This window comes from Chiroxiphia lanceolata, chromosome Z, assembly GCF_009829145.1.
Source record: "Chiroxiphia lanceolata isolate bChiLan1 chromosome Z, bChiLan1.pri, whole genome shotgun sequence".
Classification (NCBI taxonomy): domain Eukaryota; kingdom Metazoa; phylum Chordata; class Aves; order Passeriformes; family Pipridae; genus Chiroxiphia; species Chiroxiphia lanceolata.
The window spans coordinates 57,691,503-57,717,940 of NC_045671.1; the positions used below are offsets into that span (position 1 = coordinate 57,691,503).

Genomic DNA, 26,438 nt, shown 5'->3' on the forward strand with positions numbered 1-26,438 from the left:
CTACCTTGGTCTGCTTATGTAATGGAAGGTGATAAGGCAAGTTCTTTCGCTTGTAGACTCATTCTTCCTATGAATTTTGATACTGGTGTGATTTGTCTACCTTAATTGTGAAGTTTCCAAGAGTAGTTGTATGCTGTACCCTGGAGGGGATGTTTGGGATCTGACAGTTACTAGAGTTCAACTGTACATTTCAACTTCTAGAATAATATTTTGAATTCTGATTATTTGGGGGATTTAATGTCTGTCTTTTAAGGGTATACTTTTTCTTTATTCCTTTTTTGATAAAAATCAAAGTGCCAAAATAGAAACTGAAATGCAACATAGTACTGGGCTTTGAATACTGAATAAATGAGCGATTCTTTTGGTCTTTTAGTGTAAAAATATTGTAAATTTTTTTCAAAGATGTTTGAAAGCTCTCTTTCTGAATCATGCTTATTTGCATGTTTGCTGGTTTTAGGAGAAGGAAGACAGTGAACTGAATTGGTGCATATGAATTTTCATGAATTTTGTATTATGCAACTCTGAGCTTACAGTATGAACAGTGAAAGCTGAAGTGCTTTTTCATTTTATGGTGGTTTTGCTTTTATTATTTACTGTTTACTACGGAACACATAAGTGAGTGACTGGTTTGGCTTAAAAAAGAGTCACTGCCTTCAGTAATGACTGTCAATTCTTTTGCAGTTAATATATGGCTCATATGCCTAAAAATAGTGTTGGTTTGAAGCAGTAGTATTACAGTCAAGTTACTGAAAGCAGGAAGTAGAAATGAAAGTTTCTGTGGCACAATGACAGCATCTAGTTTTATTTCAGATGTACTGGGCTGCCCCCTCCAGAACATCAAAGATCACCCACAAGAACACCAGGCAATGGCTCAAGCTTTTTGTTCATGCACCAAAGTTAGCTAGCAACATTTCAGTTACTGATTATTTGTTGTATATCTTGTGAGGATGTAAAGGACAGAGTTCAGTTTTTAAATGTATTCTTACTTCCTGTAGTATCTGTTGTAGTTACATTTAATTTGTAGTTAGAGTTGTTCAAATAGGTACTGAGTGAAATGCAGTTTTCAGGAAGGGCTTTTAATTGTCACAGACAAACTTTCTCTACCAAGTAAAGGTGACATGGGTTGCATGCCCTATGAAAAATCAGTAGAAAAAGAGGGCCTTGAAGACTAGAAAAGATCTAACATTGTAGAATCTACAAACAGAAATATGGGAGGTAGAGGAAAACTTTGGTTTGTTTCAAAAGATTGTTTCGGGGGATTTCAGATCTTACAGAAAATATTCATGAAGGTGGATAATGCAAGAGGGAAGTTGTTTCGCAGAGCCTGTTTTATGTTAAAAAATTGTCAGGAAAATGTGTACCACTTTTATGATTGTAGGAATATAATATCGCCTATACAGCACATCTACTGTTTGAAAGGTCAGAGCTAAAAGATACTGTGCAGAAGTTTAAGGCTCAGAAGCTGTCATGTAGAAGCTAAAGTTGAACAATTCTGTCTCCTGCTGCACTGGAAGGAAAAACATAATATTGAAGGATTACACTTCACTTACTATGATATTACCAAGTAAACCCTGGAGGGAAAGAAAGGGAATTTCATTCTAGACTGTTTCAAGTTATATTTCTCTTGTATTCAGGTGATAAGCTAGCAAACTAGCCATCCTTATCATTATTGTTGTTGTCATTTTTATTATTATTATTTTATTATGTTGACAGGAAAAAAGAAATAATGTTCAAACAAATTGGATGCTTCAGTTCTGGGGAGGACAAACTGATAGTGGAGAGGGCTTTTGTTTTTCCCTACCTTCTCTGAGTCAAGGTTTTTCTCACCATTTTCAATCTGGCTGTTGTGCAGGTGGTTGACCAAATTGACACACTGACGTCTGATCTGCAGCTGGAGGATGAGATGACAGACAGTTCCAAAACAGACACACTTAACAGCAGCTCTAGCAGCACAACAGCTTCCAGCTTGGAGAAAGTCAAGGTGCGCAGCAACCCCCCTCTCATCAAGCCGCCTGCACACCCCTCTGCCATCCTCACTGTGCTGCGGAAGCCAAACCCGCCTCCACCTCCACCACGACTGACGCCTGTCAAGTGTGATGAACCTCCCAGGCTGCCTCCTTTGGCCAACCCAGTCAAGACGAACGGCACCCTGCTGCGAAATGGGGGCTTGCCAGTTGGGCCCAGCCGCATCCCAAATGGAGATGTGTGCTGTATACCGAACAATAATTTGGAGAAAGTTGTGGTGCAGCCTCTGATGCACAGACCTGAGAAAGAACGGTGTCCTCAGCTGGGAGCAAGGGAACGGGTACGATTTAGTGAAAAAGTGCAGTACCACGGTTACTGCCCTGACTGTGATGTTCGGTATAACATTAAAAACAGGGAGGTGCACTTGCACAGTGACTCGGCCCATGTTGCTGGAAAGCTGCCACACCAGTGCCCTCCTCTGCCACCTCCACCACCTCCACTGCCTCCATTTCCTCTGGAAAATGGAGGGTTGGGGATAAGTCCCAGTAATAGCTTTCCTCCTCCAAGACCTGCAACTGTGCCTCCACAAACTGCACCAAAACCCCAGAAGACCATCTTGAGGAAATCAACCACTACAACAGTGTGAAGTATGCCACTTGTAATAACTCTTTATTTTTTCCTATATATAAACATAAATAGGTAATGAGCACTTTCTACTTGAGCAATAAAAAGACCCAATGTATTACTCCCTGTGTCCAGTGGAGTGGCATAAAAATCACATGGTAAGTACAAAGAGGAATACTGTTGATCTTATTTGTACCCACCAAAAATACCATTAAGCCAAAGGATGCTGAAAAAATATTCATTATTTAGCAGTTTCTTAAATGTAGCATGGTTTAAAAAACAATGAAAAGAAAGTTCAGTACGAAAATACTGAATAGTGATCTGTGACAGATTTCAGCCTATCTGACATGAGGCAATAAACATTGCTCCTGGGTTTTGGGGCTTTTAAAATGTCTTTTGATGAGGCAAAGTGTAGTACCAGCTAACAGCGTTTGACTGCAAATGCATTTTTCTCTGCATGACTGCTTGAACAAATGCATTGTGTGTGGAGTGGTGCAGTAGGAAGTAATCATTGGACTTTCAGGCAGCTTGCTCTTTGGTGGGGAAGTAAAGAAATAATTGAAATATATGTTGGTGTGGCTCTGAAAAACCGAGTTATCTTGTGTTTCTCACTTGCTCAGTGTGTCACAGCCAATGTAAAGTACAGAGTTTTATGATTAGCAGGGAGACCCCCATTCAGTTCCCCTGTATTTCCACTGCTCCATCCTCAAAATGGTAGTGATATTTTATCTCGTGCAATGGCAGTAGATTTTAAAAACAAAACCCAGTCCTATGTTTTTCCCAAAGCTTTTGTCTGGTGCAAATCTCTTTTGAAGGCAATGAACATGTTGCCTAAGGCCTTCAGGGACATCCACTTAATTCATGTAAAGAGCTTTGAAGTTGAAAAGCTCTGTGCAATTATGGAGCATTAACATTGCAAAACAAGATATTTTACATGTTATCACATTTTGATGGTGAACCCAATTAATATTCTTACTAGTTGAAAAAAAGTCCTCAGTGTTTTTAATTATTTTATGAAAGAACATCCTTTTATTCTCACAAAGCGAATTACAGGGACTTACAGTTTAAAAAACATCCAGTCAGTGAAGGAAATCTGATAATAAATCTGTTATTTACAAAACTTGTTCCAAATTAATCTCAAATGGCCAATAGCAAATACCATACTAAAAAAATATTCTTATTTCAGCTGAAATGTAAAAGGTACTTTGTGATGAAACAGACAAAACTAGACAAAACAGATTTTTAATTTTAATTTCTCTTTACATGCAGTAATAGGTAAACTGAAAACCAATCTTCAAGCTGTTTCCCTGTATACATATTTCAATACATTTATAGTATTTAGAATTAAGTAATAAGAATAATCATGACAAAAATTCTAGCAAATTACTACCATTTGGAAAACTCTGCAGTAAACAAAGATTGTATTTTGTGTAAATATACATTTAGGGTCTAAAGCTTCATGCTTTATTCCCTGCATAAAAGGCTAAGGAAGGAAATAATCTTAAATGCTTAATCATTCTTTTCCTTAATCTTCCCATGTGTTTTTCATGATGCACTTTACATTTTGGATTGTTTGACTGTACTTAATCCCATGACAGCTGTTGCCAAGTGAAGTGAGTCCTGGCACTTGGCAGCAAGAGATAGTAACTCATTTGCTACCCAAATGAGGTTTTTGTCACATAGATTCTGCTCACATGCTGGAACTCCACATTACCTCCTTTGCTCATATGTTAAAAATTACATTTAAAATTATTGGAATTATGTGTGGACATATCCAAATTGCATATGTAAAGGTTTTCCTTTTAAAAAGAAAATTCCTGCTATCTTGACTTTATTACTACTGTAGACATCATATACCTGTTATAAGTTAGCTTAGTATTTTTTTCATTCTGAAAAGAGCTACCGTGTAGAAGAAATTATAAGAAAATGCAAATCTAATATTACATATTTTATATAAAATGTTTGTTTCATCTTAATTTAGGGAAAATAACACTGAATCATTTTAGGGGAGTAGGATCTGCTGCACTATCTTTCCCCACTTGGCTTAATTTTTGCAATATGAACTCACTTCTGATAGCTGAGCACAGTATTTCTCCTTTGGGCTTTTAAGAACATCTTAGTACCTCCAAACTGGATGCTGTACTCAGTAGGTGTGCATTGATATACATGTAAATGTCACTTTTGTTTCAGTGTTAAGTTTAAAGTTCTCAGCTCTGGAAAGTTTAAGTAGCATCTGAATTTCAGCAGTTCATGTTCAGTTTTGGTATCCAAAATTTCTATCTTGTACTTTGTCCTCACTTTCAGAAATGCTTTCTTTTCTCTTTCCCCATGCTTCCCGAGTATCTTTTCACAAACTGCTACCCTTCATGAATTTTCACACAGGTGCAAATACTGTGCTATAAAAAGAAAAGATTCATCTCTTTGAATGCAATGCTATCTTTGGCCAGAAATGCTGGAGTTTCCAAATGTGACAGAAATACATTGTTTTTCAGAAAAGTTTTCTAACTCATGCTTTTTTTAGTGCAACATGTCCCAAAGTCTCTGTTAAATCATAGTGCAAAAGTGGAATCAATTCTGTTTTAATAAGAATGTCTCTGGCCTGTGTCCTATTGTAAGGTATTTTTATCAGTGTAACAATTTCACATTATTGGCAGGACAGGATAAAATTAAGGTTAAAACAGGTAAACTTACAAAGCACAGGAAACAATTAACTCTAAGTTTTACAACACTGTCTGATAGAAATGGCATAACAACAAATGCAATACTGTATTCAACTAGCAGTGGTTTTTACATTTGTATTAGGAATGTAAGCTCTGTGAAGCATTTTTGAACACCTACAATGTAGCATGCTTCACACTTTCCGGAGGAAAACCCAATAAGCTAACCAGAACTGGACAGGAATTGTCTGCCTTTGAAATGTAAGTGTAATATCTCTGAGATTATACTTAGTATTTTGCAGAAATATTCATACTTGAAAAAAATGAAAGTCCAGTTACAGTACTCAGAGCTTTAATTCAATGTTTGCCATTCAGTTTGCCATTCAGTTTTGATTCCCCAAAGGTATTTTAAAGTCTGGATTGTCCAGATCTAGCCTTATCAAATGCAAATAGAAGGAGAAAGAAGGTGGTTTCCATCAATTTAATGAAAAAATAATTTAGGAAAATTAAGATAAGCAATCAAAATTGCTTAATTTGTAATAATGGCACTTATTAATAAAGGCTAACATGTGAATGCGTTGTAAGAAAGAAACACTAGGAGAGTGGAATCCAATAACAATACTTTTTAAGGACATAAGATGGGAATCTTCGAAAAGATCATGAATTTTTCTATAACCTAGTAGAAGTCATTGTTCTTCCTTCTCACTTCTGAATTTGTTACACTTTTCATCACATCATCCATTGTTCTTGAAAACAAAAAAAATTCCAAATATTCATCTAAATTTTTTATTATTAAATCAAATTTTTTTTTTTTAAATATGACATGAAGTAAGTGAAATAGACTACAGCTCTTGCTATTAACTTCTTTCAGAAAACTTTATTATTGGTTTTGAAGAAGAGAACAGTGTGAATCTTTTAATTACCAGATGGATTTGCGTGTGCCCTCTGGACTTTCTGAGATCTCTTTGTTTCCATGTTCTAATTATGACTTTCCTTTCAGTGATACCATGAACAGTAATTTTACATGTGGAGATAAAATCATGCTATGGTTGCTATGTCACTTGTCTGATTTACTGTTGCAGTAGGCACATGTACTGAGCATATATTTTTGCTGAGGTAGCATTTCTCATATTCTGTATATATGCTGTGATCCATGCTTTTTCAGAGGCTGTGTGTGTGTGTAGAAGCAAAATGCCTATCCACTGTTCAAACTAGTAATAGTAATAAAACATAAGGCTCAGAATTGCAGCAAGGTTTTGCAAGCGAGGTAAGTGCAAAGGCATGTGGTAGAATAAATATCTATGGTAAACCATGGTAAGCACAATGTCTTGAATACTTAATCTGAAAAATACTTGACACCTGTTAAATAACTACACGGTATTTTGTGGGGAAGTTTGTGGTATACCACATGCAATGGTTACATGCTGCAGCCTAACATTTCCTTATCTATTAACACAGACCAAGAAGTCCATAACTGAAGCAGCAGCAACTGGTGTTACTGGCTCAGTGGTGCATGCAAACTGCAGTACAGCCTCATCTTTGGTAGCAGTTACATGTTGATGACTCTTAACTGGGAAAAATTAGGAGGGATTTTATCTCACTAGCCTGTTTTATGGTGGCAAATAGTCCAAGAGAGCAAGTTCCTCTATCAAAATTTTGTCAATATTTTGTCCATCTTGGGTTAGCTCTGGGGAGCATGTGCAAGCTAATTCCTGGTGCTTAAGATGTGTCTAGCTCATCTTGGTAAAAGAGCTCTCTTGTAGCTGTGACTGGAGTTGCTGGGAAAAATGGACTTGACCGAGTATCCTGCTGCAGGAGAGGGGCCCGGGCTCTTGTCAAGCTGTGCAAGTCTACTCCTGTTCTCTGTTTCTTCACATTTTTTCATAAATGGCGATATTATATTACTACATGGTTGGAGTGTTTTGTTAAAAAATTGCAGCTGCACTGTGTTCATCAGCTGGGCTACTTTGTTTCTGTAGTGTAAGCAGGTGGGATTATGACTGTGTTTGGGTTGCCCACTCCTTTGTAATGCTGAATCTTTGCAAATTTTGAGGCAGAGTTTTCTTACTTTTGAGGTAATCAGTCTCCTGTCAGGTTATAAAAACCAGATGAGAATCTCTCATGCAGGTGTGATGAAGAGGGACTAGAACCTTTCATGTCTTGAGGGACTGGTTTTGTTATTGCAGGACTGTGAAAATGTTTTTTATAGACAGATGAGAAAAATGTCAGGTTTAATCCAAGAAAAGAAGTAGAACATAAATTGCAATAATACATTATGCAATACATTATGCAATACATTTTTTGTATGCAATAATACATTATGCAATACATTGCATAATTACATTGCTGTAGCCAACAGCAATGCTTCGTACAATGAGTAAGACCAGAAACATCATACTGCCTTGCTTGGGGAAGAGAGAGAGTGGAACTCCAGGAATTGCTGCATCTTCTCAGGAGTTTTTTTCTTGTATCCTGAAACACTAGATGTATACTGGATTGCTAAGGAAATTAGTCTACCTCACTGTTGGTTGTAAATTATGTTCATAATAAGTAATTATGTGTTTATGAGAGTTTTCTGATACCAGATCTGTCCCTCTGTGTTTTCTGTTTGATCTTTTGACTAATTTCTTATCCTATCTTGGGAGCAATAATGGGGAAACAGCTACACAAGAAGGGAAAATAATAGGTAAATTTTGAAAAAAAGATAACTTTAAACAGATATATTTAAGTATATTCCTCAACTGATGATGACAACATCAATCTAAGAGCTTGGTTTTCTTTAAATAGGGTTCTTATCATTACTTTAAACTTAATCTTGAGTCACCTCAAGCTTAAGAGAGCACGTAAAAAGCCAGTCAGTGACAGAATTTCTCATAGAAGTGTTTGTTTCCTTTCCAGTTCAACATTGATTTTGCTAAGTAAAACTTAGTAATACATGTCAGTCTCCTTCTTGGATAAAAGAAGGTGAAAACCAAAACATTATGATATTATCTCTTTGTTCATACAAAGAGATACTATCATATTGTTTATACACAGTGCTTACAGAATATTTTTGTTTTTTGCAAATACATTGATGATTGTATACTGGAGCTAATGTTCTAATTGGACTCCTGATACTGAAGCTAATTGGCTATGTCCCTGTACTGCTTCAAATCTAGGATGCAACTTGTGCTCCAGATCCCTTGACGAGTTGTCCCAAGGCCTTGAGGTTCCTCTTGATTCTCTGCAGCATCCTTGATGGGTTATTGCAGGGAGATTGAACTAGATGACCTTTAAAGGTCTGTGAAAGAAGGAGAGGCAGAGACAATGTGTGGTGAACTGACAGTAACCAACATTCCCTGTCCTTCTGCACCATTGGCAGGGAGGAGATAGAGAAATTGTGAGTGAAGCTGAGCCCAGGAAGAAAGAAGAAGTTGGGACAAGGTAGTTTTTCCTGTCCCTAATTTGACTCATGACCCTTTTGTTATGTTTTCTCTCCCCTGTCCAGCTGAGAAGAGGAAGTGATAGAGCAGCTGTCTTGGGTACCTGCCATCCAGGCAGGCTCCCCCCCACAGAGTGTCCAAGAGTGCCAAGATCTAGTGGGCTGTTACTGGAAAATGTCCTTTCCTTATAATCGATCTTCAGAAAGAGATAGTGCAAATTAAAAGTCAGGAAAAATAAAGTAACTGTATTTCATACTCTCAAAACTTTTCTGCAAGTTTGAATTTTCTGGCTGTGATTTGCTTGACCTAATTAAATGTTTAGAAGGAAACTTATTCATTAATTCTGTGGAAAAAATGTTTCTGACATGAGAGGATCCATTAATAGAGTAAAAGAAAAAAAATTCTGTTGTCCGAGTAAATAAAATCAGACTAGAAATGAGATTAAGTTTCTTCACAGTGAGCTGTGTAAGAACTCACTTGGAAAAGTAATCAGTAATCCACAATATGAAGTCTTTGAATTAATATTGTCTTTCTCTTAAAAAGGAGGCACACTAGGTCTAAGGAAAATACTTCGAAGGTCTACAGTGGTAAGCAGGAAGGCAAAGTAATTTACTCTAATGCTTTCTGTTAGCCATTAAAAGAACTTATACACCTTTCATTATAAGACAGATGAAAAATATACTTTTATGATGTTGCCAGCAGGTGCAATTTTGTACTTGACAAAGAAGAGAGATGAAAAAAAAAGAATCACTTAAGCATGCCAGAAGCAATAGAAAATTAAAGTGTCAAACTTTGTTTTTTATAAACAGGCACAACTCGGTACAAATTGTTCAGGCTGTTAATGAACAATTGTACTTGGTGGCTTGAAATGAATGGGTTGGAAGCCTTTTATGGGTATATATGGAAGTGCTTCTTTACCCACTAGAATCACGATTTTAGAATAAGCCATCTTCGTGTACCTGTGTGTAAAATCTGCAGCAGAACAGAATACTGCAGAGGAGCTGTATGGGCAAATACTTTGGCAGCCAAATTTTTTGTCATCTGTGCAGGAATCAGCCTCAATATCAGTCAGTTGATGCAGCCATAGACAAATGCTCTTCAAATTCCAGTGCTGATGTGACTTATTATACATTTAACCCTGCACTGTTTTTGGGAAAACCATCCTAAGGTACCTTTGCTGATCATTCCTGTGTCATCTCTACAATAAGTGAACTACAGGCACTTTTTCAGTGCAGCAGTGAACCAACTGAGTGGCCCAAGCTGTCTGAAAAAATTTTTATTCCCCAAATCGTTGAGTCTATGAAAGAGGAGAGTGGAAAAAGAATCAACCTTGTCACAGAGATGTGAATTTTTGCCTTGACTTGACTGGTTTCTACAAAGCATGATAAGAATACACTCAAAATGTTTTCATATATCACCAAAATAACTGGGGATAAAATATAATCAAAATAAGATTTTGAGTTGTGTTATGATGTGATTTAAGTAATCCTTCTAGTAAAATAGATCTTCTTATAAGAATTAAGGTAATCATAATATGAATAAAGTAATGAATCCACAAGGAAGAGCTTTTCATGGGTGTTTATTTTCTAAAACATAATCACTGCAGATACGAATGAAACACAAATGGATCTTTAGCAACAGAAATAGCACCACTCTGATTTGCATTAATAAGATAGTAGTTAAGCTTTTTTTCTGCTAAGGACTTGTTGAGAAATTATTTTTATTTCTATCCTAGCAAGTATAATGAAGAAACTGTGTATTTTTCTTTCTCTTTTTGAACTTCAATTTTGAGTTGTTTAAAAAAACCCCAGAAACCAAACCAAACCAAACCAAACAAACCAACACCAAACAAACAAAAACACAACAAAACACTGGAAGCAAGGAAACAAACAAACAAAAATGGGGAGAAAAAAAGGAAGAAAAGAGGGGAAAAATGTATTTGATTCCTTTGTGCTATATAACACATTTGGTATTTTTAAGTGCATTAGTAATGCTCACATTTTCAACTTCTGAGAAACTCTGATAATTGAAATACTAGTTAGTGAAAAACTGACCTACAAAAAAAATGAAAGTAACAATCAACAGAACAATAAATTCCATGGAATTTGGATAAACATGTATAATATAAATAATTACTGAACAGGCTGGGAAAGAGACTCATCTGATAAAGATTTTCTGTTCCCATGAGTTTTGACAAAAAACTTAGTAGTTCACTAAAAGGAATTTTAAGACTCTTCCAACAGCTTGTGTAGAACGTTTTCTGCATGTACATGCAATGACATAGTAACTGATTCATGACATTGGTTACGAGTCTGTACAAGAAAGCCTGTATAAACCAATAGGCCAAATTTTGATGACGCATTTATTTTCATAATCCCTCATAATTTTTTTTCATATTAAGTCCCTATTTGTTATAAATTTTATTTAAAATATTTTTACAAGCTCATAATATATTACTGATAAAGTATATAATTTTGTGATAGATTTGTTTAAAACTTTTTAGTAATCACACCTCCTGAAGAAATGTAGAAATACAGCTATGGTCATTCATAATTTGTAATTTATATGTTTGAAATCTCTGTAAACAACTTTATATGACCCTGAATACTTTACAGACTGATTTTTTTTCCCAGTCATGACCTGATTTTTAAATACAAGACTAGTATCTTAAGAGCATGTCTAACTTGCAGACTTTTAAGTAGGCACTACTTGGAGAGCAGTTGTACTATTTGAGAGCTATTTCAACTTGGGTTTTGCCAAAACCTGGAAAAGACTCATAGATACTGAAATAATCCTCAGTTTATGACAATTCTAAGCACTGTTCTAATTAGTAAAATATTTTGTTACAATATGTTGAGTAGATTATTATTAATGTGCATGAAAAAGATATCATATCCTAGGGGCAAGAAGAGATGAGAAAATTATTTTAGAAAAATGTGTCTACATCTGAAAGCCAACAGCTAACATTGACTTTGTCCTTTGTTTTGTTAGTGATCTTAAAATGCATATATTTGCATTTTGGTTTATTGTCATTTAGGTTTGAACTTGTCATTGTGATATACAGGCCGATTATGCCAGTGTTCAGTGCAAAAGTACAGAAAATGAAAGAGTTTGTTCCAAGTAGTTTGTAATTTGGTGTACTTTCAGGTCATTTCTGATCACACACACATCAGAGTAAGTCTACTAAAACTGTTTTCCATTATTCCATGTGGGAAACAGCTTTTAGAGACTGAATTGTATTGCTTAGGCAGAAGAAGCATTAAACAAGGGAAACGCTGAAGCAGAACAGTAAATACATATGAACTTAAGGCTCAGTATTTAAATTTTGTAGCATTAATGCTTTTTTCGCATACATTGTTCATTTTCAGCCTCTTCTTTTTTCTGATATTTAGCTCCAGCTGTACAAAAACGTGGTATTCAGTCACTTCTTTTAAGGCTAGAAGAACAAGAAATAAGGTTGTAAATATAACTGACTCATTGGTTTCTAGAAATTTGACCTTATTGAGGTACCTTACTGAAGGGAAACCTTGCTCTAACAAGCTCCACTGTTGATCTTTAGTCTGAATTCACAGGCTGAGACAAGCATTTGTATATACTAGTATCTCTTTTAACAAGTTTGTTTCACTACCACTCATTAACCATACATGCATGAGATTAATTATTTGTCTCTCAGACATGAAATGGATCTTTTAAATCATGTTTAAATGAATATTTCATCAGCTTTCAAGCACCAGTGTTTTGTATGGTGTGTTTTCAAGAAAAATTTGATCTATGAATGGAAGCTTTAAATGCTGGAAATACAAAGCAGAGAGCTTTGTCAAAGTGCTGTAAGATTTTAGGAAAAAAGATACATATTAGAAATTACTAAGAGTAGGTATTGGCTTTCTGTTTAACAGGAAATTTTGTGTGAGGACCTGCCCACTGTTCTTGAAGCACAAAGACACATTGGTGCCCTGAATCCCACCAGAACTGCCACTTTTCAGCTGTAGGGACAGCTCAATAAAGCACTCAATAAAGGTGCAGTTTTGTCCCTGATCTGTTGTTTGTGTCGCGTGTGTTCTGGTCTGGCCCTGGGAACCTTGTCCTGCAGCTGTGCTGTCAGCAGTGCATGTTCATGGTACTGGGCTTTTGTGGCAAGTCTGGGGGGGAGACAGGGGAGAGGCTGCAGGGGTGGCTTCTGTGGGAAGATGTCCCCCTTGTTACAAAGAGTCAGTTGCAGCTGTCTCCAACACAGACTCACTGCTGACCAAGGCTGAGCCTGTCTGCGATGTTGGTAGGACCTCTGGGATAACATAGTTCAGAAAGTGTAAAAAAAGCTGCACAACAGCAGCTGGGAGAGGAAAGTGAGAATATGTGAGAGAATCAACCCAAGGTCAGTGAAGGAGAGAGAGAAGGTGTTTCAGGTGTCAGAGCGGAGATTTCTCTGCAGCCCATAGTAAGGCAGGCTGTCCCACTGCAGCCCGTGGAGGGGCATCGTGGAGCAAGTGGAGGCTGTGACTCCATGGGAAACCTGTGTGGCAGCTCTGTCCTGGCAGTACCTGTGGCACCATGGAGAAAGGATTTGCTGGCAGGACTTGTGACTTCACAGGGGACCTGTGGTGGAGCAATTTGTGAAGAACTGCATGCCATGGGAAGGACTCGCGTTGAAATTCATGAAGGACTGTTTCCTATGGGAGGGACCCCACGCTAGAGCAGTGGAAGTGTGGAGTCATCCCTCTGCGAAGGAAGGAGAGATAGAGACAATGTGACGTGAACTGATTGTAACCAACATTCCCTGTCCCCTGGCACTGCTGACAGGAAGGAGGTAGAGAAATTCAAAGTCAAACTAAGCCCAAGAAGAAGAGAGGAGAGGGGAGAAGGTGGTTTTATATTTGTCCTTATTTCTCATTGTCTTACGCTGATCTTTGATTGGCAATGATTTAAACTAATTTTCCCAAGTTGGTTCTGTTTTACCTGTGATGGTAATTGCTGAATGGTCTCTCTCTGTCTGTATCTTGACCCATGAACCTTTTGTTGTATTTTCTCTCCCCTGTCCAGCTGAGGATGGGGCGTGATAGAGGGGCTTTTTGGGCATGTGGCAGCCAGCTAAAGTAAACCCACTATAGCACAGTGGAACCTATGGACCTGTGACTATCTTTTGCTATTCTTTCACTACCTAACATTATTTTTTCAGTTCCAGTTAATCTAAGATAAAGAAGAATTTCTGAGTCTGTCTTGAGAAATTGAAGTTGAATACTAGTTAAGAAAAAAATTGATACAAAGTAAAAACATGAGTGCGATCTAATATGCAGTTGTAATGCTCAAAAAAGTAAATTATATAGTATTTTGGCAGTCTGGATTCCACACAATATTTTTGTTAGAGCAGTTCTAATTTTTTTGTAAATCGTGTATGCTTCCATCCGGGATGAGGGAGAAATCATTAAAATCAAATCTTGATACTGACAGCCATTTTCTGATCTTCAGAGAAAGAATTTATACTAGAACTGTTTTTATAATACATTACATGAACAAAATCAAAGAATTTTCTTCAAGTTTCAATTTCACATGGTATGCTTTTCAATTCATTTTATTTTATGTTAAAAGGACTAAATAGAAGGAACACAGTGCAGGAAACTTTTTCAGAAAACTCTAGGTATATGTATGGCTTGATTATGAAATTATAAACTGTATAATCTCCTATTTGTGGTGCAATGACAAAGGCTTTTCAAAACTAGAACTGCCTCTTCCCTCTCTAAATAAAAAGGATCTGAGGTCAAATTTACTTTAAATTTTTTCAACATAGGGCTCACTGACCATCACCAGGTGATACATGAGTTAAGCAAGTAGCTTGGAGTATTGTACCACAAATTGCACTGAATATAAGCAAAAAAACACATGATTTTTAGTTACAGTCAAAGGTAGTTGCTATTTAATAGAGCAGATACTACGGTACAAATTAGGTTTATAAACAGTGTTATATTGTTGATGTAGATAAGCATTGTAGACTCAATCTTCCTCACAGCTCTGTTTTTCTGAAGGCTGAGAGTAAATTACAGCATGAGCCCTGGACAACTAATTCCTGGGCAAATTGGACCCACCTAAAGGCAGGCAGCTGTGATGTGCAAAGGGATGATGAAGAAAAGTGAAGGGAAAGGGTGATTAAAAGACATTTTCCCTGCCTTATTTCTCAAGGAGGACCTGCGAAGGAGAGAAATGCAGCTATTGGGTGAACAGAGTAACTGTAACTCAGAGTAACTCATGGGATTTACTTGTTCTCTTGGGTCCCTAGTTTCTTCATATGGACACAATTTATTGTGGTAACTTGTTTATCACTTACCATATGTTTCATGTGATGTACAACAGAGAAAAGTTTGTTTTGCCTCTTTTCTTTGGAGAACTTTTTGGTCATTTCTAATTTTTTATTAATTCCTTCCTAAACCCAAGAGCTTAAAGTGACTTGAGATATCAAAACCCAAGAAATTTTGCATATTCATTTTCATCATTTTTACTTACTGTCAGAGAGTTTTTTGGCTGTCCAAACTGTACAGGTGCCACATTCATTTTGCATTAGAAGCTTTTTCAGCATGTTCAGTAGCAAGCATTTTGGGATTTTAAATTTTAAAAATTTTAAAATATTTTTAAAAATATTAAATTTTAAAAATATTTTCTTTCTCCCAGCTATTATGGCATGCCCATGTTTATATGCAAGAACATATTTAAATGTAGCTAACAGAAAATTTGAAAAACTAGAAAAAAAATGCTCCTTTGGTCAAACTTTCAAAATATGAGGCTTCTTTCTGGGCATATAATTTTAGAATGATACTTTAATAATTTATTTTAAAAAGACAGAGCTCCAACTTGAGTGGAGGAGCTTGCTACTCTTTCAAACACGAAAAATTTAAAAACATTTATAAGCATTTCTGTGGGTGCATATCTGTACATAACAGTGTTCTAGCAAGCAACTGCAAGCTTATGCTGTTATTTCTTGCCTTTTTTTAAGACAAAAAAGTTTATTGGACAGTAATGGTTTCAGTCTCTTTAATATCTGTCAAAGGTTAGTAAGCATCAGATGCTGGGACCTGGGGTGTTGCTGAGGGTTATGTTTGTTGGGAGGCTGCTGATTGCAGCAAGTATGGCAGAGAGCAACAAGAAGTTATTACCTATTACCCCCTCCAAAGGTCCAAACCTTAATTTACAGCACAGAAACAGGGTGGAAGAAATATTGTCAAAGTTCTGCCATGAAATTGCAGGGCTGAAAAGCAGAGAGCTTTGGAGAGAATGAATAGGCAATGAAAGGAAGGACCACACTGAGGTGGAAAGCAGCGGGTGAAGTAGAGGTGAAGAAGAAAGGATGAAAGAAGAATACAAGAATATCAAGCCCACCTAGAAAGTATTCTGAACTGCATCACCACTGTCTGATATCCCAGCTTAGTAGTTTTATAGGTAATCTTTAAATGGTGTCTTCACAAAATTTTTTTCCTGAAAGCCACATGACACAAAATGATGAAACATATAACATTTGTTACTTTTCTATTGAATATACAAGGAATTGACAGGGAACATTTGCTTTCGTTCCACATCTTTGTATATTTTCTTCTTCTTTTTTTTTTTTTTTTTTAAATTCTCATAATGCCTGGAAGTTCTTTGGCTGAACAGGAAGTTTTTCTTTTGAACTCTTATGACTAACATAACCACAGGAAGCCTAAGACCATTTCTGAGATTTCAAAAAAAAGAAGTGCAGCATGAAATAGGTGACATTTCATAAAAGCCATAGAAGTGATCCTGGGAGTAAATGGAAATTATAGAAGTACAGATGCGTCTTATAGAACATGACAGTTAAAAGGGAATTGCATTGAAATATCATTTTAAATAGCTTAGGCAAAAATTAACCCACTGAATAGGCAAGACCAAAAACATCACTAGAGCCAGTGCCTAGATTATTGCATCAGGGTGAATTGGACCTACTGTAATAATGAAAGGATATGCAGCTTGAAAAGGGCATGGACAAAGATAAATTAGAAACAGCTGTCAGAAAGAATTTTTAGAATCATGCATTTATGAAGTAGATACTGGCCAAGGCAGTTGATGAAAATCACAAAGGGACAAGAAGAGGGGAGAGAGAAAAAGAGATTGACATCTCTTACTAGCAGCTTCAGCTAAAAAAAATCTATGCAGGAGATGTCTAATGTCCCTAATACTTGGTTTTACTCACTGCCACAGTAAGCTATAAAATTGAAACATGTTTAATCTGCCTCTTAAAATCTGTCTGTGTTTATGAGTCAAATTATCAAATAATAGAGTGGTTTGGGCTGGAAGGGACCTTTAAAGATTATCTATTCCAACCCCCTGCAATGAACAGGGGAGCATTCAGCTACATCTGGTTGTTCCAAGTCCTGTCCAAACTGACCCTGGTTGTTTCCGGGGATAGGGAATTTATAAGCTCTTAGAGAAACCTGTTCCAGTGTTCCACTAACCTCATCATTAAAAAAAACTGACTTCCTTATATCTAGTCTGAATGCTGCAATAAAGTCTCCCTTGAGTTTTTTGTCCCAGCTGAACAATATGAGAACATTCTATTCTCTCAGCCTTTCTTCATGGGAGATGTGCTCCAGCCCTCTAACCACTTTTGTGTCCTTTCTCTGGATTTGCTCCAACAGGATGATGTCCTTCCTATGCTGGGGACCCCAGAGCTGGACACAGCACTCCAAGTGGGATCTCACAAAAGCAAAGTAGAGAGCAGAATCACATCCCTTGGCCTGCTGACCACACTGCCTTTGATGCAGCCCAGGACAAAGTTGCGTTCCTGGGCTGCAAGCATACATTGGCAGTTCGTGTCCAGCCTCTCATCCCCCAGCATTTCCAAGTCCTTCTTGGCAGGGATGCTCTCGATTTGTTCATCCCCCGAATTATACTGATACTGGAGGTTACCCCAGCACAATGCAGAATGACCTTGGTGGTGTTGAAGTTCATGAGGCTCACAGGGGCCCACTTCACAGCACTTACATGGCACATCCAGCATGTACCAGGTTATTAAGGTTATGGAAGTAATTTCATAGCCACTTTTTGTAAATCCAGCTTGAAAAAGACTGTGCTCATGGAACTTGAGAGAAACCTACTGCTTACATAGTGTACTGAGACAAAGCAATCCTCCACTGCTTTGAGACTTGCTACAGGATTACTTCTAAGGAGTATTTACCAATCACTAAAATAAATAATGTATCTAATATTGATACTTACTAAGAGATGGGCACTTACTAAGATGCGCACCAGATATATTTGAGGCTGTGTACCCAACTGCCTATGGTGAGAACGTGTGAAATGTTTCTTTCCAGATAATATTTCTGATTAGACTTAAAACAATTTGGATACAATTCCTATATCCAAATCTTTTGCCATTTAAACCACATTGTAATAATCTAGCACAAGGATGAGCACTCAAAAAAAGTCAGATATCTACTCTAGAGACAGAAGCTTCAGCTTGAGGTATCAATTCAAGGATTCTTTGCAGTGGCTGTGATGAGTTATATAGTGTCATATGGATTCTGAGGTTCATACATAGTGACAGTGACAGATCTGTCTGCATATAAGTTAGGAGTGAAAATCCCTGGAAAATTAAAACCTGAAAAATTCCGTGATAGTTCAAATAACTCTTTAGTAGAAGGAGAACATTGTATGAACTTAACAAGAGCTGCTTGCCACCTTAGCTATTCAGACTTGAACTGTTTGAAATCACTTGCAGAATTGATATTAAGTGCTGAACCACAGATACCAGATAACCAAAAATGTAACTTAGCTGAACTGATATTTCTGATTTTCATTAGACAAGGAAAATGGCATTTTTGGCCATTAAAACATTCAGTGAAAAAGGATGTATGATTTCAATTTTTCAAATCTATGAGTATACTGGAAGTAAAATTCTGCTGCTTTTCCCCCTTTCAGATGAAATAAAGCCAAAAATGCCTGATGTATATTCATCAACTCTGTGCTATCCTGTTCTGGTGATACTGAAGAAAACAGTTCCCACTCACCTTGGAGAGGTGGTCCTCAGCTGTTCTTTCTCACTTATGAAACTTCTGAAGGCCCCAAAATCTTTGTTCGTTTTCCCTTGTTATTCCATTTCCTTATGGTTTAATTACTCTAAAAAGTATATATCCATTAATTTTATCTCTGAAATCAGGACTTCTAAAAAGTCAGAGCATTTTTAAATTATATATAATATAATAAAATTATTTATTATATATTTTGACTGTATATATCAAATTTCATTCAATATAGGCATACCCTGTTACAATTCTTTGGTTCAAAGATAATAAAAGTAGCATTCTGGGTTTTCCAGAAAGAGAAACTTTTATTCTCAAAATTTAATCTTGAGTAATCATTCATTGTTTGTTTTCCCCAAAATTACCTTTTGAAAGAAAGGAATATGAAATATTAATATCTCCTTTTGTACTTTAGATTTATGGTTGCATAGTGCAAATAATCATGAGGAGTGATGACTTCTGTATTTTAGATGTAGTTGAAACCTGATGACAAAACAGCTGAAAATATTACAAACACAATATTGTTATTTGGGTTTGTGTTTTGGTTTTTTGTTGTTGTTGTTGTCTTTGTTGCTTTTAATTCAGTTAATTGAAGGGGAGCTGTTTTGTTTTGAGCTTTTTACTAGAATTTTTTATGTAGCAATGCATAAAAGGAGAGGGCCAAGTTGGAGGCTGATAAATGAGTCTGTTGTTGCATGTGTTTTTACCAAAATATTGCGTGCTTCACTTAAGTGTCCAAAAAAGTGGAATTGCAATTGATCCACCACTAATCATGTAAAAATATAATTTAATTTTATAGTATTGGCACCTTGAAATCCATGTGCTAATCTGTTACACAATAATATTTCATATTCACTGCTCTGCTGTAAATGTTGCTCAAGGTTTAAAATCACACACAGCTGTCTCTCTGTTCTGTAATCACACACTGCACTTTGAAAATAGAGGTTAATGACCCTCTTTCAATGTGAAAACCCTGTAGTGTCTGCAGTCAGTTTCAGCCTGTTGGCCTTTCTGTGTTAAATACTCCATGACTGTAAATCAGGGTTGATTATAAACTTGTAGGCAAATTCAGCACCAGCAGAAGTAGACAAATTTCACCAGTGTAAATATAATAATTTGTACAAATAGTGGGTTTGGTCCATTAAAACCATGAACCTGATACTCATATTTCCCACAATTTAAGTGTTCCTTAGCCATCTTGCACTACAATGAAAAAGTTTATTTGAGCTCTTGAAGATTAATTACTGCAATTTTCCTCTACATCAGGTACCTCACATCAGTTATTCACCTAGAATGGTTTAAAAGGGAATTGCTTTTAAGGATGTTTTTAATACCTGCTTTTTCTGAAATTTTAAGGGCTCAACATAAAACTACCATGTCTAGAGAAACAATGAATCTTGTTTGAAATGTTGCTGTTAAGCAAAATTTCACATTCAGTTGGGCAAAATAATACAAAACTGCATTTATAAAGTTAAGGTGAAGATGAATGACATTATTAGGTGTACACTAATAAAAAACTAAAAAAAGAAACGTCCTTCTTTATTAGAAAATCAAAATGTTAAGTTCTTTAAAAAGGTAAATTCACCAGAGGAAGAAAAGGGGTTTTTTTACTCTATTTGTGACAGAAATCTTAGCTCTTATGCACATTTATAAAAACACTGCTTCTTAAGAACTGTTATTATACTTGGTTACCTTTTGAAAATGGGGACGTTCATATTGTAGACTCTATGTGGAAAGTTTAATAATTGTGAAAAGTGGATCTAATTGTGTAGTAGAGGAGTGGGGTGGTAAGGTTTTAAAAGACTTAGGTAATAAGTATTTATTGAAACTAGCTGCATTCAAATGACATATTTCAAAATACTTGAGACAACACATTTGAAATCTGCATAATAAAATTTCAACTATTTGTCTTTTTAAAGAGAGAGACTTCCTAAAAGAGCTGGCAGAGCAAATCAGATTTTCCACTTCAAAGAAAACTCTACAAGCCTGCAGCATAGTTCCTATGCTGCAAAATCGTTGGGAAATGGTCGAGAGCTCCTCCTATGGTCTGGCCTCTGACAGCAGTTGCCTAAATGCCTTGGTGCCCTTTCCTGACCAAATATACTCTGTAAAGTCTGTAACAGATTATTCTCCAGAATTAAGCCAGATCTTCAGGTGTCACTTTTCAGGAGTACACACAGATTTGTGGTTATCAGGTAGACAGAGTTACACTACAGAAATTTCTAGGATTAATCCCAAGGATAAATGAATAAAATGTCGTGTTCATTCCAGCCCACCTGGGAAGGTTAAGCAATTTTTTATAAATTCGTAAATTTTATTCTACTTCTTTATAAAAATAGTCTTCCTTCTGAACTAGATTTGCAGATATTCACATATCCTGTTCTGGACCATACTGATTTTTGTCAGATATGCAGTTCTCCAGGTTTGTGAGTAATGTAGTGCTCATCTAAACCCCATGCAGATTTGTAAATTAACAAGACTTGTACTATTTTAAGTAGAAAAAATTCACTTTCATCAGTGGAATTCGTATCCATAGTTTCTGTGTATATTTTATTATGGTAATTATTATACTTATTTTTTAGAGGGATTTGTTTGTTTTTGTTTTTTAAGTATATTTTTCTGTCATATAAAAAGAAACAGCTCTTGCTTCTTAATACAGACTGGTAGCTATTTCTTAGATATTTTCATTTTATATATGAAATTCATATATAGCTGATAAATTTTAGGGATACAGACATGTTTTGAAAGATCCACTGAATTTGTCTAATCTCAGAGTACAGGTCTGTTTACTAATGCACATAGCAAAACTGAAAGTTATGTTCAGAATTACAGAACTGTATGCATTTCAGGGGTGTAGCACCACTTGTTACCTTTGTTTTGCAGAACCTGAAGTTGGATTTGCTACAGTATATAGGATCCTTTCTGTTCCAAATGCCTGTTTTTAAAAGACCCAGAAATAATTTTAGATTTCACAGAGTTATTATAATTTTGTTTTTATGATTTACTAACATCTCTAAAGGAATGTTGCTATAAAAAAGTTTTTTCATGTACTCTCAAGTGAATTCTGCAGAGATCTATTTCTAATGAAAATCATTTAATTTTCTATAAAATAAAATTGTAAAGAGCATGTTAGGTGTTTGTGCTTGTAAAGATTGCTTCTGCTTGAGTTTTTTCTTTTGTTGTTTATTTGTTTTTTTTCATGAGCCTGAAATATGTTGAAATTCATAATCGAGGAAGGAGAGAATGTAAGGGGAAAGAAAATTAAAATAGGGTAGTGAGCTATGGGTAAGGAAACATGGAGGCTGAGTGGAAACCAGGCATTACTAAAAGGAAAGGCTAAAATCTTGTCTCATTTAGCTGTGAGTACTCACAGATACAATATAAAGTCAAGCAAGAGTCAGACAAACTTTTTAATACAGCCATTGAAGGAACCGTACCATCATAGTCAATTTTTCTTGAGAGTGGAGGAAAATCAGCATGTCATAAGAGCCTTTAGCATTTTTTCATAGCAATAAATGAAGAGTTCTGTTGTGAAGAATGATGATATACAAGTCTGAAAACCGCTTTGTTGATTGAGGCTTATGTACTGTGGAGGCCTTCAAAAGACCACAAATGGTAAATGTGTATTCCCTATCATGCTATGTTCAAAATCCCCTTTCAGAAGATAGTGGATTTATAAAGTCTTAATTTCAGGTTCCTTTAAAATTAATTCTATTATTTTATAATTACTGACTTAAAGATATCCAAATATCATAGATTCATAGAATGATTTGGATTAGAAGGAACCCTAAAGATCATCTAGTTACAAACTTCCTGCCACTGGCACTGACACCTTCCATTAGAAGCCCCTTTCTCAAAGGCCCATTTAACCTGACCTTGAACACTTGCAGAATTTGAGAATATTTGAACAGTTATGCATTCAAACATGAGAAAACAGAGGTATTTATGAATATTTCTTATGTTGAAAGAAGGTAAGCCCTGAAGACACATGCTCAGAGTGTGATGATGTGTCCATCCCTGGAAACATTCAAATTTCTTTGGGACAAGACTCAAAGCAAAATGGTCTAACTCTAAAGACTGCTCTGACATGGATTGTACTCCACCTATTCCTTTCAGTTTCAGGTTTGCTCTGACTTGTTATCTCAATGAGTGGTTGGAGCTAACTCAAATTATCTAATAAAAATCATCTTAGAAAGTTGCTGCGTGGCACTTCATTAATGGGCAGATACTTATAATGTTTAGTTTAATTGTGAAATTCAGTCCAGAAGATATGTTTGGGATTGTTAATATATATTTTCTAAACCATGTGTTAAACCTGGTTTTGCTCAGAAATTAATGTACTGTGAAAGGTAGGTATTAATGCATGTGTGTGCCGTGGGCTATTTCAGATTTAGCAAGCTAGAGAAAGCTATATTAGAATTCTCTCATGTGTGCCGTGGTTCTGGATGGATTGGTCTTAATTTTCTTGAATTAGTTGAAAATTGGCAAGAACATGAAATGTATGTTTCTGTGAGTCTTAATTTTGCTCATAAATTTGCAAACTGTGTTTCAATTTTTCTGTGTTAACACTGAGTATTGTCTGAAGTCATGTTTAGCACCATTCTTTTTCCTGCTCTAAGGATATCTGCTCTAAGTATATGAGTCTGTCCCTTCAGGCTGTTCACTGAATGCTTTCCACAGTTGATTCAGTCTTTCCACCACCACAGACATTCTTAATTGTGTCGCTTTCTGAACTAAAATGAAAACACTATGTTGCTGTATCATTTGTACCATATGTCGCTGTTGTTTATATCTGCAACAGAGAATACAACCATCAGAATTTTCATTGGTTTTAGTTAATGACACTATCAATGGTATTACGGTTTAACTTTCCCTTCCTTCCTGGAGTTTTCACATAGTAATGTCTTTGAGCACAATAATACCTGTCTTTCCATTCCTTAACACACAAGACTATGCTTTCTGTTGCTGCAATATTGATTGATATTGCCAGTGTACTGTCTGTAGATGCTCTGACCTATTGAATTTGTTTAGTAGTATGCTGAGTTAGTGACTGGGTGTGGTGATCTTTGAGAGACAAATACCATGTAGAAAATAACTTGATAAAAAAAAAATGCTTTGTTCTGGGTTATTTTTTGCCTAAAAAATACATTTCCTTTTTCAAATGTAGCTTTGTCATGTTGGTATAAAAGATTTGAGAAAGATATTGTGTTCATTAAAAAAAAAAAAACAAAGAAGGAAAAAACCCAAACCTGAGCTTTGCCTCTGCCTAATTTGGAAACATGTGGAACATATAAAGTTACACGTTACACCTCTGAGTCCATTTTTTCCAACAGCAATTTTTCAAAAGTGTTTCACACTTAGAATTACTTCACAAATATTACCCTTATAATCCGGTAGCAGCATCAGGCATTGTTGTCTTGAATATCATAGGCGATAAAGTAACCCAGTGATTTGGTGTGTTCTTTTGACAGATGAAAATTGTTGCAATTACTGAAACAACAGCAGATATTGCAGAATAATTTTTCGTGGAGGTATTCATTTACTTTGCACTCTCATTTGCCTTGCAGAGAGAGAAAATCACAACTGCATAAAATAATCCTATAGTTAGCTCATAAAATGTTCAGGCTAGATGAAAGGTTGGGAATGGTAGTGATTAAATGACTATAGACAGCAGCTCAGGCACTTTACATGTAGAGATGAATGCAAATAGGTGGAAATTATGTGGAATATGAGCACTCAATTGCTTCCCAAGTCTTGTACTGCAGTAACTTGATTGACATGAAACCTAATCTAGATTGCTTCCCTAATCTAGACTATCTTTTCAGAAGTTACCTGGAAAAATTTACCCAGAGAAGCACCTGAGGAAAACATTATCTTGCATTCTCTGTTGCTCTCATCTAGCTGGATAGCTATCTAGTTATATATAATAATTATTATAATAAATTAGCTTATTAATATAATAGTTATAATAGTTATATTAACTATAATAGTAGTTATATTGAGTAGTTACCTAACTAGTTATTTATTAGTTGTCAGTAGATTCTGGGAAATAGTACTTGCTTTCTTATGTTGCTATATAACAAAAAGGCATTTACAAGAAATGCTACTCTTCCTTGTGTCGCAAATATTCAAGGAATTACCAGTTGAAGCAGTCAAGAAGAATAAAAAATGTAGAGTCAATGATATGGATGATTTGGGCTTGACTCTATAATGAGACTACTGTTTTTGCTATTTATTTTCATGGGGTAAATTGTAGTGACTGTGTTAAGACGTGTCTGTGTGACAGCTGGCATAACTGCTGATAAGTCCTCTGTCTTTTCTTTGATTGATTCTAGATTTTGGGCACTGTGTGGGTACTGTAGGTACAGCAGGTAATGAGGACAGATTATGCATCCTGAAAGAAGAGCAAAGGGTACTGCAGAGCAAGATATTTGGGCATGTGAATGGAACTTTTGGAACAGATGGTGAACATTAAGCACTGTTGCACTGGCAGACTCAAAGAAAAAGACACCTACATTAAAAATAAAAAAAAAAAAAGAGAGAGAAAAAATGATATTTTGAGAATTGTGGACTTGTAGGAATCTACCAAAAACTGTCGAGTATAGAGGAAGCCTGGGGGTACATCTGGCCAAGGGGAATCTTGTTCAAAATAATTTTTATTTTGATCCAGCAGAACCAAATTGCCTTTTTTCAAATGTTACCTTGTTCCAAGGGCTCTACTGAAACCTAACATGAAAAATTGAAAGACCTTTTGGTGTTTAATGCATATTCCGTTTAAGGAAGATGCTGGCAAATCCACCTGAAAACTGCATACTATTTCAGGTCCTGAGAAAGCATTTTTGCTTATAATTTCTCTGCTTAGTGACCTAAGGTAGCTGTCAAAATAATTTTGGATAGTGCAATATTAGCATAGAAATCAGGAGGGAACAAGTCTATTTTGGTATAAAATGTGTTTCTTTGTTTATAATCATATTTTCATCAGAGTTCTCCCATCACCTGTAGTGAGTCTGCAGTCATGCTGTCTTTTGCTCACTGGCTAGTGTATTTATTTTCTGCAAAAGTTGCATAGTTTCAGCAAAAGCAATGGGGGGACATCTCATATTCAGCGTAATTTGTAATTTGAACTCATGGTTGACTTCTAAATAGAAGACCAGGGTTAAACTCTAGTCACAGGAGGGAAATGAACACTGCTTTGCTCACTACTAGAAGGATATTTGAACATTTAAAAGCTACTTTCATCTCTCACCTCTCTCCCTTCCCTCTCGCTTCTATGTGCCTTCTCTGGATGCATTATGAAAGGGGAAAAAAAAGGGCAATCACTTCAAGTGGATCTGATCGGGTCAGTTTTTACTATGAAAATCTATATTCACAGAGAAATTATTCACAAGAATGCTTGTTTCGAAACCCTAGGAAACCATGAATGTCAGCAGGGCAAAGTGGTTCAGCCTTGCAAATGTCTTTTGCATATCTACAAAACTCAAAATACCTAAGGTTGCAAGCTGCAGCTTTTATTAAGTAAAGGCATCTCCAGTATTCAGTAGCCACTAAAAATAGACACTTCAGGATAATAAGTTATAATTTGTACTTTTGTTTTCTTCTGGACATCTCTGTAATCAGTTTTAATTTGTGGCATGTTAGGTAGGACTAGATGAACTTCAAATAATCCTTCAATGGTAAATAAGAGGTTTCATACCACTACCTGAAATCCTAATAACTTTTGGAAAACTTCAGATATGTCTAGGAACAAAACC

At 36.0% G+C, this 26,438-nt stretch overlaps 1 protein-coding gene across 3 annotated transcripts in view; it reads left to right on the forward strand.

Annotated features, from left to right (window-relative positions):
- PRR16 (proline rich 16) overlaps positions 1-26,438 on the forward strand; it is a 144,117-nt gene that overhangs the window by 95,647 nt on the left and 22,032 nt on the right. For 2 of the 3 annotated variants that reach the window (XM_032676283.1, XM_032676282.1), the window contains exon 2: positions 1,853-2,747. In XM_032676283.1, the coding sequence (XP_032532174.1) occupies positions 1,853-2,611 (759 nt within the window). In that variant the 3' untranslated portion in view covers positions 2,612-2,747. Of the gene's footprint in view, positions 1-1,852; positions 2,748-18,586; positions 18,609-26,438 lie in introns of those variants that run through there. The other variant, XM_032676285.1, reaches the window with a different exon arrangement.